The sequence below is a fragment of the Terrapene carolina genome, unplaced genomic scaffold, assembly GCF_002925995.2.
Source record: "Terrapene carolina triunguis isolate 2854851 unplaced genomic scaffold, T_m_triunguis-2.0 Scaffold66, whole genome shotgun sequence".
NCBI classification, from domain to species: Eukaryota; Metazoa; Chordata; order Testudines; family Emydidae; genus Terrapene; species Terrapene triunguis.
In genome coordinates, this window is record NW_020664417.1 from 61,107,639 (window position 1) to 61,123,318 (window position 15,680).

Sequence of the window (15,680 nt, forward strand, 5' to 3'; positions counted from 1 at the left end):
TGCTTGCGTAGTGTGTGTCCTATCCAGCCCCACCTTCTCCTTCTAATTTCTTCCTCTGCTGGAAGTTGACGAGTCCTCTCCAAGAGGTAGATGTTGCTGATGGTGTCTGGCCAGCGGATCTGGAGCGTTGCTCTCTTCATGTCTGGAATACAGCAACAGCTCTCCTGTCAACTGTCGTCTCTGTCCAGCTTGCGTCCATCTTGTCTCGCTAATGCCTAGTAGGGTCAGGTTGTTGCTCCTCATCTCTGCTGCGACCTGCGCCGTCTTTCTTAACTCGTACATGGTCCTCACGTTCCATGTACCGACGGTAATCCTCCTGGTTGCAAGAAGGGTAATTCGGCTTTGTGGCTTCCTCACGACTTTCACCACCCAGCGTCATGCGTCTTCGAGTTGAAGACCCTTCTTTTTCCAGGCTAAAAGTCTCTGTTATCTCTATTTTTGGCGTTTCTGTAGAAAGTTGATTTTTTACAGGGTGGAGTTGCTAGCCCCACGCCCAACCCTCCTCCTTTATCCTGACTTGGGACAGGCAGATGGCCCCAAAGGACCTCTCTGGTGGAATTCAGTATACAATACAAAATGGAATTCATAATTTGACAAAGACATATCCCATTCTGTCACAGACCTAACCAAATGTGTTCAATTTCTAGGAAACAGTAGATGAAAGACTATTAAACAGTTATGATTTTTGCATGTAAGGGCCTTCCTGAGCTCATTCACAAGCTCTCATTTTCTCTGTATATTCAAGATCCCCCTGAAGGCCTGCATCTGTGGTGATAACTGAGAAACTTGCTGGCTGACAATGTCATGTTTGACAAATAACTTGGCTACAACATGTATTTTATTTTATACATGTACAGATGTTGCTCCCCTTCTCCTATCCAATCTCTGTTACTTCCCTTGTCTATCCTTAGCTTGGGGGTTACTTGGACACAGTTCTGGTTTCTTCTCTGATTAGAAAGCAATGGGTGTCACTGGAAATAAGTAAAACATGGGAAAAATCATTGCACTGATCAGAACTTAACAGTAGCAAGAAGAGTTAAAGTCAAAAGCAAACATGAATGTTCAAAAGCTAGTTGAGACCAGAAAGAAAATGCAGCTCAGCAAAATTAACTGCACTTCTTTCTGGGGCAACCTGCAAGGAGAACAGAACAAACGTGGGACAGGCAAAGGATTAATACACCAGGGAAGCTGATAACCAGAGTAATGGCTAGAACCTTGGGGAATGAGACAGCTGGAATCGCGGGAAGCCGCTGGGCCCACTCCAGCAAGCCAGGTAGCACCTGCTCACAGGCGAAGCTGGCAGTGAGTGGCCCAGCACGGCCTCGGGGCTCAGAGCAGAGGTAGAAGGCAAAGGGATTTTCCAGACTCGTGCGGAGGGGGCGCCCCGCCTCGGCGGGATTCCCGCGGGTTTCCTTTTCTGCTCCCAGCTCGCCCTGCAGTGACCCCGTAAGCCCCAGGGGCAGCTCAGCCCTGCTGGAGCGGGCAGTGCCCGAACAGGGAGTTCCCTCCCGCCCGCCTGTCTGTCTGTCACACTCGCCTAAGAGCTGCGCAGCCAGCGGGCGCGGGGGAGACACGGGCAGGACCCCCGCTACACCAGGCGTGTGCCGGGTGCGTGCCCTTGTCCCTGGGCTCGAGCGAGGGGAGGGGGGCTGGTGCCTGTGGCCCTGACACCCCGACCGTGCTCAAGCTGCCATGCAGGGGACGCGGTGGTGAGCAGCCCCCGGCTGCCCCCTCATCCTCCCCTTCTTCCTGGCCCGTCGGGATCGGCCAGCCCCCGCCGCCGGCCGGCTCCGGACCGCTGCTGGTTTTGGCGCCAAGCGGGAGGCGGCGCTGCTGCGGTCGTGCCCGGTACTGCCTGCCCCGCCGCCGCCCTGCCTGAGCTGGGCACAAGGCGCGAGAGAGACGAGCCGGGGCGCGGGCTCTATTGCCAGGCTGGGGCGGGGATCCCGGCTGGGTGGCGCTGCTGGGCCAGGCCCCGGGGGGTGGGGGGAAGAGTAGCGCGGAGCCTCCTCCTGGGCTGTTCTTCCCCGGCCGGACGGAGAGCGGCACTGTGTCCCCGCGGCGCGGCGCACGCTCCGCCTGAGCCGCCCCCTCTCACCCCCGCTCCTGCCGCCGCCGAGCAGCCTCCTCCCCCCACCTCTCCCCGGGCAGGAGCCGCCGCCGCACCGCGGAGCAAGGAGGCAGCGGGAGCAGCCAGGGCGCTGGCGGTGGCGGAGCAGCAGCAGCACCCACCCGGCACGGAGGCTACTCAATGCTGCACCTTCCGGAGCTGCATGAGGTAAAGGCGGCTCCGGGTCCCGCTTCCCTCCTCCCCGCCCCGCGGCAGCACTGGGGGAGGGGGGCTCTTTGTAGGCTTCGCAGAGCTAGTTGGGTGAGGGGCTCCGGGGCGGGGAGGGGGGCTGGGGCTGTGGGCACCTGAAGTTGAAGGAACAAATGTAAAGTGGAGAGTGGCCTGGTCCCCTCCTGGGGGGCTGCCCCCCTCTCCGGGGGGAGGTAGGGGCCAGGTGTGGGGCTCAGCACTTAGCTGCGCGGGGCTGGCTGGCCGGCAGCGAGGTTTTGTTTAGGATCCCAGCCACCTCCTTCCTTCCCCCCCTCTCCTGTTGGTCTCTTTGCCTCCTGATAGTTTTGAGGCCTAACTGCTTAGGCCTCGTCTCCCAGATCTGAGGCTTCTGTGACGGCCCCAGAGACCCGCTGGGGCCAGGATTTGGCCCTCCCCGACCCCCCTTGGGCTATAATGGGCTTTAAACTTGGGGCATCCTTGGATCTGGGTTAAAATTTCATTGTAAAATATGAGGCTGCAAACTAATAATGTTGGGCTGGAGAAGCCCCGCACTGAAAGGAGGCGCTGGAGGAGGCTGGAAAGGCAGGAGTTTGGGGGAGAGAGGTGGCTTTGTAAGGGGCGTCAGTGAAGCCCTCCCCAAGGGGTGGGGGTGCAGGATTTTTGCCCTCATGATATTAAGTGGGGCCTTCAGTGAATTGAGGTTTAGAAATGGAAAAAGAGGGCTGAAAGTCGTCTCTGTTCCGCTGAACTTTTGTTTTCTGACCGATAGAGGCCGGTAGAGGACTGTGGAGAAGGAAAGTTTATAACCAGTGGCACCAGGATGGACTTTCCTGCTACCCAACCAAAACCTCCTGCCGATGGCAAGATCATCTACTATCCTCCCGGAGTAAAGGAGATCACAGACAAAATTACTAACGATGAGGTGGTCAAACGGTTGAAGGTATGTGTTTCTTCTCCTCACCTCTCAGCATTTGCCCCTTTAAGCACTACCCAAACTAAACAAACATTTTCATCTCTGCCTTGGGAGCTACAGAGGTTTTTTTATGTAGTTGAGATGCATATCACTTACCTCCAGATCCTCCTGGCAAAATTTGTATTATTTCTTTTTCAAAGGTTTATGATTTACTTTTATCACTTTGGTACCATATTGCCATGTCTGCTTTTATATATTCACCTAAAGTGGTGAGGGGTTGAATCATCAGTGTATTAATTTGTGTGTTTTGTAAGCTAATATTTTAATTTGGCATGAAATAAATTAAACTTCCCACAAGGGGTCAGAAGTGGAATTGCAAATATGGATTACAGGAAGCTAAATTTGTTTTTAAATGTGACGATTATTGAGAGTTCCAGGGTTTTGAAAGATACGTCATAGTCCAAGCATGGCATGATGGGTGTTGATTATATTACACACAAGTAATTGTAGTTTAGAAAGCTGGCTATTATTGATTATAAAGTTAGTTGTCATTAATTTATAGCATGTTACAAACGTAGAAGCTGCATTTCTAGAGTTTCTAGAGTTTCATGACTTATGCTTCTTTGTGCACACACTGCTGCTGAATTATATAAAGATTATAAAGTTTTGTGTTCAGACTATTCAGGGCTTGTCTACACTTGAGTGTTAATTCAGATCAAGGTAGCATGTGGATTTAGAGTGAAATGGCTGTTCTGGAATAATGTCATGTGTAGATAAGCCCATAGTGTAAATAAAGTCACGAAGTTGTTAAACTTTCATAAGTAAGAGGGATTGTCACAAGTATTTTTCTCTCCTTTTTTGTTTTGTTTTTTGTTTTGTGGACTCTTAGGTGTACAGATGGCTTTAAATCAATTTTTTTCCAGTGCAGAACATACAAATTTGCCTTGTTAACTTTCGTGCCATGGCATATTATTTTTAAATGTATGCTGAAAATAGAGGATAAAGTCAGGTATTGATTAAATATCTGGGTCACTCAATTGGTAGTATTGTGGTCTTTGGGCCAGAGAGTTGAAGATTCAAGTCTTAAGCTAGGATTTGGGTCCATGCTCAGGATGGATGGTATACTATGTAGTACTAGAAGGTTTCTGGCTGTCTAATCTGATTATATGGCTCCCATCACTGTAGTAGCTGGGTGTCTCACAAGTATTGAAAAACAGAACTAACAAATTATTCTTTAATCCTGTAGAAGAAGTAACTTGATTAGTTTTATAGTTGATGTGAAAAAATATTCCTCTGTATACATTTAAAAAATATATTTAAGAAATAAGTTTTGCATTTAATTCTGGAAGTGGCAAAGCCTGTGGTTATCTCTTGCATAAGTGAGTTCCATAGTGTGGTTCCATCTCTTGTGAAAGCTCTATCTCTTGCACTCATGAGCCTCACCAAAAGTTAATTTTTTTCATTGTTCCAGTGGAACATAATTGTGGGGGTCATGATTGTAGAGGAAATGTCTCCGGACTGGCTCTGGCTCTGGCTAACTATCTCCAAAGGGCTTTGAATGTTAGGACAGAGATCTTGAATTGGAGTCTATAGAGAATGGGGAGCTAGTATAGTGTGGAGAACATGGGTAAAGTGCCATTCCTAGATAATTGTAATATCAAGTCTGGAAGTCATGAATGTATAGATTACTGTGGCCAAGTCTATGTCTGATGAGATATGGCATAATTTTCTGGAAGAGGGTGTTTTTCTCCCCTTTTCTGTAAGAAAGCATGCTCTCTTAAAAACAAACATAAACTTGTTTCTAATGGAGTTTTAAGAAGTTAGTTTGTAGGTTTTGAAAAAACAAACCTTTACAATTTAAAAGCAGCAAAGAGTCCTGTGGCACCTTATAGACTAACAGACGTATTGGAGCATGAGCTTTCGTGGGTGAATACCCACTTCGTCGGATAGATCCGACGAAGTGGGCATTCATCCACGAAAGCTCATGTTCTAATACGTCTGTTAGTCTATAAGGTGCCACAGGACTCTTTGCTGCTTTTACAGATCCAGATTGACACGGCTACCCCTCTGATACTTTACAATTTAGGCATAAATTAACCTGGCAGTATACCTTGAAGCTGAGGTCTCTGCCAGTCTCTGGTGGCTGCCCATGAGTAAACTAAAAATGCCATGGCTATCTTTGGAAAAATTAGAGTATGACTTTGTGTTTTGGCCATCTTTGGGCCTGTCCACACAGTTTTTAATTCTAGTCTAACTGGTGAAAGCCACAGTCAACTTAACTGGTTACAAAACCATTATTTGATTTGTCTGTACAGCTTTCTGCCATCAAAACTGAATTTTGTCATCTAGACCTAATACTTGTAATAATGTGCTTTTATTATTACTACTACTACTACTACTATTTATTTATTTATTTATTATTGCAGCTTGGGTCATTCTGGGAACCTGTGTTAGTGCCATGGTTGGAGGTGTGTCCATACTGCAGAACTGTGTGCCTAATTGGTTAAACTAAAGAGTGTGCCACACTAGATAGCTAGCAGGTGGTGGACAGTTAAGATTCATATGTTAACCATGTACTGTGTGGATACAAACTGTGTTTTAAGCCAGATGTGCCTCTAACTGGTTAAAGACACTGTAAAAAGTTGCTACACCTCTACCCCGGTATAACACGACCCGATATAACACGAATTTGGATACAACGCGGTAAAGCAGCGCTCCGGGGAGGCGGGGCTGCATGCTCCGGTGGATCAAAGCAAGTTTCACCTATAACGCGGTAAGATTTTTTTGGCTCCCGAGGACAGCGTTATATCGGGGTAGAGGGGTATCTACGAACAAGTTCCAGAGTTAAGTGAATTATCCCAAATAAAAATGTCAGTTTACCTACACTGTCACTACACGATCAGTATTTAATTCTTTACTTTGTAAAGTGCTTTGGGATAACTTAAGCATGGATGTCGTTTTATAAATTCACATTTGGCTCTGTTGTAGATTAACTTATTAAAATAGCTTTTTAAATTGTCCATAGATAAATAAGAACATAAGACTTGTCATACTGGGTCAGACCAATAGTCCGTTTAGTCCAGCATCCTGTCTTCTGACAGTGGTCAATGCCAGATTGTTCAGAGGGAATGAATAGAACAGTGCAATTATCAAATTATCCCCTCCTGTCCAGTCCCAGCTTCTCACAGGCAGCGGTTTAGGGACACCTGGAGCATAGGATTGCATCCCTGACTATCTTGGCTGATAGCCACTGATGGATTGTCCTTCATGAACTTATCTAATTCTTTTCTGAGCCCAGTTATAGTTTTGGCTTTCACAACATCCCCTGGTAATAAATTCACAGGTTAACTGGGCATTGTGCGAAGAAGCACTTACTTATGCTTGTTTTAAACCTGTTGCCTGTTAATTTCATTGGGTGAACCCTGGTTCTTGTGTTATGTGAAGGGGTATATTAACACTTCCTTACTCACTTTCTCCATACCGTTCACGATTATAGCCCTCTATCATATCTTTCCTTAGTCGTCATTTTTCTAAATTGAACAGTCCCCGGCTTTTTAATCTCTTCTCATATGGAAGCTGCTGCATATCCCTGGTAATATTTGTTGCCCATCTCTGAACCTTTTCTGATTCTAATGCATCTTGTTTTGGGATGGGGCAACCAGAACTACATACAGTATTCAAGGTGTTGGCATACCATGGATTTATATAGTAGCATTATGATATTTACTGTTTTACCATCTATCCCTTTTTAATGGTACCTAACATTCTGTTGGCTTTTTTGACTGCCATTGCTCATTGAGAAGATGTATTCAGAGTAGTATCCACTATGGTTCCAAGATTTTTCTTGAGTGGTAACAGCTAATTTAGATCCCATCATTTTGTACTTTTAGATTTGGGATTATTTTTTCCAATATGCATTACTTAGCACTTATCAACATTGCCTTTCATCTGCCATTTTGTTGTCCAGTCACCCAGTTTTGTGAAATTGCTTTGTAACTCTTCGCAGTCAGCTTTGGACTTAACTATCTTAAGTCATTTTGTGTCATCTGCAAACTTTTCCACCTCACTGTTCACCCCCTTTTCCAGATAATTTATGAATTTGTTGAACAGCACCTGTCCTAGTAAAGTAGGGTGACCAGATAGCAAGTGTGAAAAATCAGGACTGGGAGTGGGGGAAAATAAGTGCCTATATAAGAAAAAACCCCAACTATCGGGACTGTCCCTATAAAATCAAGACATCTGGTCACCCTATAGTAAAGATCCCTGGGGGACACAACTATTTATCTCTCTCCATTTATTCCTACATTTTGTTTCCTATCTTTTACCCAGTTATGAGAAGACCTTCCCTCTTATGTCATGACTGCTTACTTTGCTTAAGGGCCTTTGGTGTCGGATCTTGTCAAAGGCTTTCTGAAAGTCCAAGTATGTTATATCAGCTTGTCCACTCTTTTGTTGATACGATTAAAGAATTCTAATAGATAGCTGAGGCATGATTTCCCTTTATAAAAGCCGTGTTGACTCTTCCCCAACTTATGTTCATCTGTGTGTCTGAAAATTCTGTTCTGTTCTATCATTTCAAACAGTTTGCCTGGTACTAAGGGTAGACTTAGTGGGGTATAATTGCCGGGATCGCCTCTGGAGCTTTTATAAAAAGTTGGCGTCACATTAGTTATCAGCCGGTCATCTGATATAGAGGCTGATTTAAGCAATAAGTTACATACCAGAGTTAGTGGTTCTGGAATTTCCTATTTGAGTTTCTTCAGAACTCTTGGGTGCTTTATTACTGTTTAATTTATCACTTTTGTTCCAAAACCTCCTCTATTGACACCTCAATCTGGAACAGTTCCTCCGATTTGCCACATAAAAAGAATGGCTAAGATGTGGGGATCTCTCTCACATCCTTTGCAGTGAATACTGATGCAGAAAATTCATTTAGCTTCTATGGAACAACCTTGTCTTCCTTGAGTGCTCCTTTAGCACTGTGATTGTCCAGTGGCACCCCACTGGTTGTTCATCAGGCTTTCTGCTTCTATTTTGCTTAAAAAAAATGATTTGCTGTTAGTTTGTGTGTCTTTTGCTCGTTGCTCTTCAAATTCTTTTTGGCCTGCCTAATTATACTTTTACACTTGACTTGCCAGAGTTTATGTACGTTTTTATTTTCCTTGGTAGGATTTGACTTCCAGTTTTCAAAGGATGCCTCTTTGCCTCTAACCACCTCTTTTATTTGGCTGTTTAGCCATAGTGGCCTTTTTTTGGTCTTCTTCCTATTTGTTTTTTATTTGGGGTATACATTTAGTTGGAGTCTATATTATGGTGTTTTTAAATAGTTACCATGCAACTTGCAGGCATTTCACCTTTGTAACTGTTCCTTTTAATTTCTTTTTAACTAGCTTCCTCATTTTTTGTAGTTCCCCTTTTTGAAGTTAAGTGCTATTATGGTATTTTCCCCCCCACAAGGTTGTTAAATTTAATTATGTTATGGCTGCTGTTACCAAGCAGTTCAGCTATATTACTTCTTGGACCAGATCCTGTGCGCCACTTAGCACTAATATTGCCAAATGTCTTTTCAAAGTCCATACTTGGTTAATCTTGGCAATGTAAACAAAAATCTCTGATATAACTTCATCAGTCACATGGGAAAACTTTAATATATTTACATATAAATTGATATAATTACCATCAATATTATTCACTAGTAACTTAATGATAGACTTACTTATAATTTTGACTTAATAATGGCATTTTAACAAATGTTTACATAATGAGCGGTGCAAAACTGTCTGAGGTCGTCATGCTGTATGCATCTTCTGTACCACTTCTTACCATTATCTACCTGTTGAATTATTTTTAGTAAAAAGAGAGCAAGAAATGTGGCCAGCTCAGACACAGTTTTGCACCATTCACTATGCAGTTTGGGAAGTTTAAGTTTATGACAAGGCTGGGGGCGGGGGGGAGGAAAGGCACTTTACAGTGTTTGTTTTTATATAGAGCCATTAGTACCACCTACTATACAGTACTGTTTACACTAATGGCTCTATATAAAATGTACCAAATGTCTAACAGGTCCCTGCCTCAAGGGATTTAGTCAGAGGCTCACAGTAGATACCATACAGTACAGAAAAATTATAGAACAGTAAAAGTGCATTATATACTGAATACTTAATGGAATTGGTAGAGGGTTTTTTGAAGGAGAGGGGAGAGGGGAATACATTTTCAGAGTACAAATTTAAACAAATCCTTGCAACATCCTTTTTGAGGTAGGTTTGTAAACCTATTTTATATGTGACAGTGGAGATCTGTAGAGATTAAGACTTGTCTCAGGCCATGTAACTGTGTGACAGGGATGAGATTAGAATTTTGAAGTTTTTTTTTCTCTCCCTTGTGATCAGTTAATTAGACACTACTTTTCTTCATGTAAGGGAGACAGGTGCTGGCTGAGAGTTTACTGTGATGGTTCCTTCATTTTGGAACTCACTATTTTATCATTGCCTTCTCTAGGACCTGGTCCATTAGTACCTGGATTAGTTAGCATTTGCAGCATATTTGGAAGTTGCTTGTCCCCAGGATTTTGGTTAGGGCATGGGCTGACAGCTGGAGGAGTTTGGATAGACTTTATTTATCCACATATTAGCTGATAGATCTTTGTGTCAACATAGGATGAGCAGTTCCTTTCCCCTTACCTGTTTGCTTGTCTTGTCTAGTTTTATATTATGAGATCCTTGGAGCAGGGCTTTTGTTCTGTTTTCCCTGTTTGGAATGTGCTATTGGAAATAATTACTTTTAATAATACAATATGTTTTATATTATGTGTGTTAATTTATGGAATGGGTGCTTCGAGCAAAGGAAGAGGCTCTCTAAAAGTCTCTAAACATATGGAAGTAGTCCTGTTGAGAGTACCTGAAGAATATGAATTGGTGTGTTATCTATGGAGAGAATCTGGTAACTGGTTTTGGACATTAATGTGTTGGAGATTTTTTGTGTGTGCTTGCTTTTTGAGAAAAATGTATCTGTATTAAGTACCTTAATTGATAATTGTAGCCAACTAGTACTTAATAATGCTGTTTTTCCAATAACATATCTGAAATTCCAGGTCTTATCAGTATTTTCATGACTTAGGGCCCCAATCCTGCAAACACTTACTTCTATTCTTAACTTTATGCAATGAGTAGTCTTGTTGAGGTTGGTGGGATTAAAAATTGTAAAATTAAGCACATGCTTAAGTGTTAGCAGGATTTGAGGCTTACAGGAAAAGAGTAGCCTGGTTATTATAGAGATCCATAGATAATTATTCTAGCACTTCAAAAACTTTGATTAATTGTACTTATAGTTGCAGTAAAGTTGCAGGGGCAAACTGAGTTTGCAAATGTTCTTGAGCTGTTGTTGGGTACACAAGCCTAGGGCCAAATTCCTATTTTTTAGTTTACTCCGTCTAATTCTTTCAGTTAGTTTTACAGTTGTAACAATCAAGTTTCTCATTAACTAGGACAGATCACTAGTCAGTGTATAAGAAATCATGGTCTGGCTTTCTTTTTATTAAAACAACAAGAGCAAAACAGAATGCAAGTATGTATGTTTTGCAAGCTCTCTGACTACTAATCCTAAAGCATTCACCTTATGTAGGCTTCCAACTCACCCAAATATTATTGGTCCATTGGAAAATAAAGGAATAAAGTACTTCATTTTTGACCACAGTAATTTTCTTATTCTAAGTGCAGCAGCTACTAATGGCAAACTCACATCTCCAGCATTACTGTGATGGTCTCCTGGCAACAAGAGGGTAAGTTTATTAAAACAAGAGGGTCCCCAGTGATCGAATGTGTGCATCAGCCCTGGTGTAGTTTGCCTAGTTTTATGGTCAGTCTAGTCAATAACCCCTTATAGTACTTTGCCTTAGGCATTATTTAATGGACACTATTCAAGGCCTACCCTGAATAAAGAATTATTAATTTTCTCATGGACTTTTCTATGGTGCTCCCTGCTATGGAATCGGAGTGCTTCACAAACACACATGAATTAATCTTCATAACACCCCTTTGTGAAGTGAGGAGATGTACTATCCCTATTTTACAGATGGGGAACTGAAGCATGGAGAGATTAAGGTCAGAAGTGCTAATTCATTTTGGGTGCCCAATTTGAGATGCCTAGGACCTGTTTTTTTTAACAGTACTAAGCATTGCCTAGAGCACTGGTCTCCAACCTTTTAATGCCCAAGATCACTTTTTGAATCTAAGGGCAACCCAGGATCTACCCTGCCTCTTCCCCAAAGCCCTGCCCTGCTAACTTCATTCCCCCCTCTCTCTGTCGCTCGCTTTCCTCCACCCTCAGTCACTTTCACTGGGCCGGGGTAGGGGTTTGGGAGGGGGTGCGGGCCCTGGGCTGGGGCCAAGGGGTTCACAGTGTGGGAGGGGGCTCTGGGCTGAGCCTGGAGCAGGGGTTTGTGGGGGATGAGGGGTGCAAGCTCTAGGAGGGAGTTGGGTGCAGGAGGGGGCTCCGGGATGAGGCAGAGTGTTGGGGTGCAGTAGGGGGTACAGGGTGCTGGCTCTGAGGGGGGCTGGGGGTTGGGGTGTAGGAGGGGATTAGGGTGCTGGCTCTGGGAGGAGGCTCAGAGTTGGGGCCCAGCGGGAGGCCGCACAGTACTTACCTCTGGTGGCTCCTGGTTGGTGGCAGGCGCAGCGAGGCTAAGGCAGGCTCCCTGCCTACCCCGGCCCCACACCGCTCCCGGAAAGAGCCAACGCGCCCCTGCGGCCCCTGGGGGAGGGCGGGGGACATGTGGTTCTGCATGTTGACCCTCTCTGCAAGCACCGCCTCTGCAGCTCTCCAGACCAATGGGAGCTGTGGGGGCGGTGCTTGCAGGCAGGAGCAGTGTGTGGAGGGAGACCCTTGCCCTCCTGGGGCCGCGCTGGCCACTTCCAGGAGAGCTGTGGGGGCGGGGTAAGCAGGGAATCTGCCGTAGCGGCAGCCACGTTACACCGCCAGAGATCGCGATTGACTGAGAGATCCTCTAGGATCGACCAGTCGATCGCTATCAACCGGTTGGTGACCATTGGCCTAGAGCAGGGGTAGGCAACCTATGGCAGGTGTGCCAAAGGCGGCACGCGAGCTGATTTTCAGTGGCACTCACACTGCCTGGGTCCTGGCCACTGGTCCGGGGGGCTCTGCATTTTAATTTAATTTTAAATGAAGCTTCTTAAACATTTTTAAAACCTTATTTACTTTACATACAACAACAGTTTAGTTATATATTATAGACTTATAGAAAGAGACCTTCTAAAAATGTTAACATGTATTACTGGCACGTGAAACCTTAAATTAGAGTGAATAAATGAAGACTCGGCACACCACTTCTGAAAGGTTGCCGACCCCTGGCCTAGAGGCTTCAGCTGAGATCAGCGCCATCTGCCCCTTGCCCCCTTTCCCCAGGGGCCGCAGGGGCGCATTGGCCCCTTCCGGGAGCGGCGTAGGCCTGGGGTAGGCAGGGAGCCTACCTTAGCAGCAGCCATGCTATGCTATGCTGCCGACCAGGAGCCACCGGAGATAAATGCTGCCCAGTGGGAGGCTGCACCCCAGCCCTGAGCCCCCTCCCAGAGCCAGCACCCAAAGCCCCTCCTGCACCCTCGCCCCAGCCCTGCCCCCCCCCGAGCCAGCACCCTGTACCCATTCTTGTACCCCAACACTGTCCCAGCCCGGAGCCCCCTCCGGCACTCCCTCCCAGAGCTTGCACCCCTCATCCCCTCCTGCACCTCAACCCCCTGTCCCAGGTTCAGCCTCCCACACTGCGAACCCCTTGTCCCCAGCCCTGAGCCCGCACCCCCTCCTGAACCCCTACCCCAGTCCGGTGAAAGTTTGTGAGGGTGGGTGAGAGTGAGCGATGGGGGGGGAGGGGGGTTGTGTGGGGTGGGGCCTCAGGGAAGGGGTGGGGTAGATCCTGGGTTGCCCTTAAATTCAAAAAGTGATCTAGCCTGTGAAAGGAATAATTGGAGTTTTAAGCTGCAAGCAAGTGCAGTTTGCTTTCAGGAATCTCTGCAATCTGCCTAAAACAACATTTAGGGTGAGAATTTGCTACACATATCCAATTTCTTTAGTATATTAAGCTTAGATTGCATGTTTGTTTTATTTGCTAGGTAATCTGCTTTCATCTGTTTGCTAGTCCTTATAATCACTTAAAATCTATCTTTTGTAGTAATAAACTTGTTTTTGTCTAAAACCAGTGTGTGGAAATCATAATTTGGGGTAGAAAGCTGTGTATATTCCTCTCCACATTGAGGGAGGGGGCGAATTTCATGAGTTTACTCTGTATAGTTCTCTGTGCAGCGCAAGGCAATGTAATTTTGGGTTTATACTCCAGAGGGGGGTGTGCACTTGAGTAACTGGGCAGTTCCTAAACTGAGCCTTCCCATGCAGAGCTGATCTCAACATCTGTGTGTATTGCTACAGCTGAATTTGTGCAGGCAAAGTGCAGTCTGAAGCCTGGGGAAGGGCTTGACAGGCTGCATAGCAGTACAGTGTGAAGGGAACCCAAGCTGATGGGTCAGGTGGGCTCAGTGGTACCCCAGTCCCAAATGGCACCCGGGGCGGGGAGAGGGACTTGCCACAAGAAGTATTATTTCCATTTTACAGATGGAAAAGTGGGGCACAGAGAAGTTGAGGATCACACAGGAAATCTGTGGCAGAGCAGGTATTGAACCCAGATCTCTTGAGTCTTAGTAGCATCCCTTAATCACATGGCCAATCTCCTTCAAGTCTGGAAGACTTTATCCTGTCAGATTCAAAGTATTTTAAAATAAAAATTTGGGCCTAAGTCTATGATGTACCACTAAATTTCAAGAGTTAGAACACATGGTGGATTAAAGATCTGGAAAACATAATATACTTAAAACTTCACATGTTCAAAGTGCTATATAAACATTAATCCTCACAACATTCCTGTGATACACTGTGGTGGTGTAGTATATTGGTTCCAGGATATTAGAGAGAGAAGATAGGTGAGGTAATATCTTTTACGGGGCCAACTTCTGTTGGTGAAAGAGACAATCTTTTGAGCTTACACAGAGCTTTTCTTCAGGTCTGGAAAACGTACGCAGAATGTCATAGCTAAGTACAAGGTGGAACAGATAGTTTAGCAAGTTCTCTCTCGGTATTTGGGGGAAACTCTACAACCTTATTCTCCATGAACCCATCCCAGGGACTTTGTACATGTTTCCCAAGATACACAAATCAGGGAACCCAGACAGACCTATCATATTTGGCCATGGCACTCTTACTGAAGGAATTATCAGGGCTTATAGAAACTATCCTCAAACCACTTACCACACAAAGGGCCAGCTTCCTTCATGACACAACAGATTTCCCCCAGAAACTCCACAACATTAACAACCTCCCTCAGAACACCATCTTGAATCATTCCATGTAGTTTTATCCCCATAATGCCACGTATGCTTCTCCTTCCACCAGAAAGCAAAATCTAGTTTTTAAATGAGCGGTAGGTACAAAATAGTTAACAGACCATTAGTTCACAATGGGTACTGAAGCCTTCTTAGTATTTAAAGAAACCAAACTTTGGTCCAGACTCTAACCGATGTAAACATTCTTAGTTACAGTCTGGAAGACTTTCAGATACTATCTTAATTACCATTGTTACCTAAGAATTTAAAACACATGCTTATTGTTAGTGTCACGAAAAACAGTGTATGATTGCTGGCACTGCGGCAGCAGTTAACTAATGAACACTATTCCTAGGGCTATGCTGATGTTAGTCGTTGGTTGCTGCAAAGATGTCTAATGTTTATTTACTGGTGCAGGTGAACGAAGATAGTGTTCGTCCAAAATGTGTGCTTGAGTAGCCACAAAGATTGAAAATTTGTGTCCTTAAATGTGTCACCAAGTTTTAAATGCATATTTTATTTGTGTGGGGCAGATGACATGAGTGCGCTTACCTAACACAGATCTTAGAACTGCAATGTTGGGCTGACTTTTGTGGCTATACTGCCAAATTTAAGTTACACCAATTAAAATTTAGCATGACATTGGTTATATTTTAAACAATCTTTGTCTTGATGGTCATTCACTGGGACCAACTGTCAGTTATATAGTGTTTTGTCATATCACCTAATCTTAACTGTATTCTGTCTGCTTCTATGAATAATTTTCAGACTCTGACCTTTTACTCAAACTGAGCAACTGCTCAGTGTTGTCATGTACTACTTGTATGTCATGCATGTTGCAAGGCTGCTACTAGCAGGTCAGGCTTCTGTATCAGATACCGCTTGTCTGCAGAGCTTACTCCTCAGAGAGATACATTCCAGATGTGTTCACTATAAGATCCTTTAATGCTCTTCCAGGTATGGCAATGGTTAGCTTAAATAAGGTTTCAGAGTAGCAGCCGTGTTAGTCTGTATCTGCAAAAAGAACAGGAGTACTTGTGGCACCTTAGAGACTAACAAATTTATTAGAGCATAAGCTTTCGTGGGCTACTTGTAGTCTCTAAGG

The 15,680-nt window shown here is 44.7% G+C and overlaps 1 protein-coding gene across 3 annotated transcripts in view; it reads left to right on the top strand.

The window, feature by feature from the left end:
- Window positions 1–1,962: 1,962 nt before the first annotated feature.
- The window catches only part of PDS5A (PDS5 cohesin associated factor A), a 156,766-nt gene continuing 143,048 nt past the window's right edge, over window positions 1,963–15,680 (top strand). The window contains exons 1-2 of one of the 3 annotated variants that reach the window (XM_026647975.2): window positions 1,963–2,278; window positions 3,051–3,221. In XM_026647975.2, coding sequence (XP_026503760.1) covers window positions 2,252–2,278; window positions 3,051–3,221 — 198 coding nt within the window. In that variant the 5' untranslated portion in view covers window positions 1,963–2,251. Of the gene's footprint in view, window positions 2,279–2,300; window positions 2,372–3,050; window positions 3,222–15,680 lie in introns of those variants that run through there. The other 2 variants (XM_026647973.2, XM_026647974.1) reach the window with 2 other exon arrangements.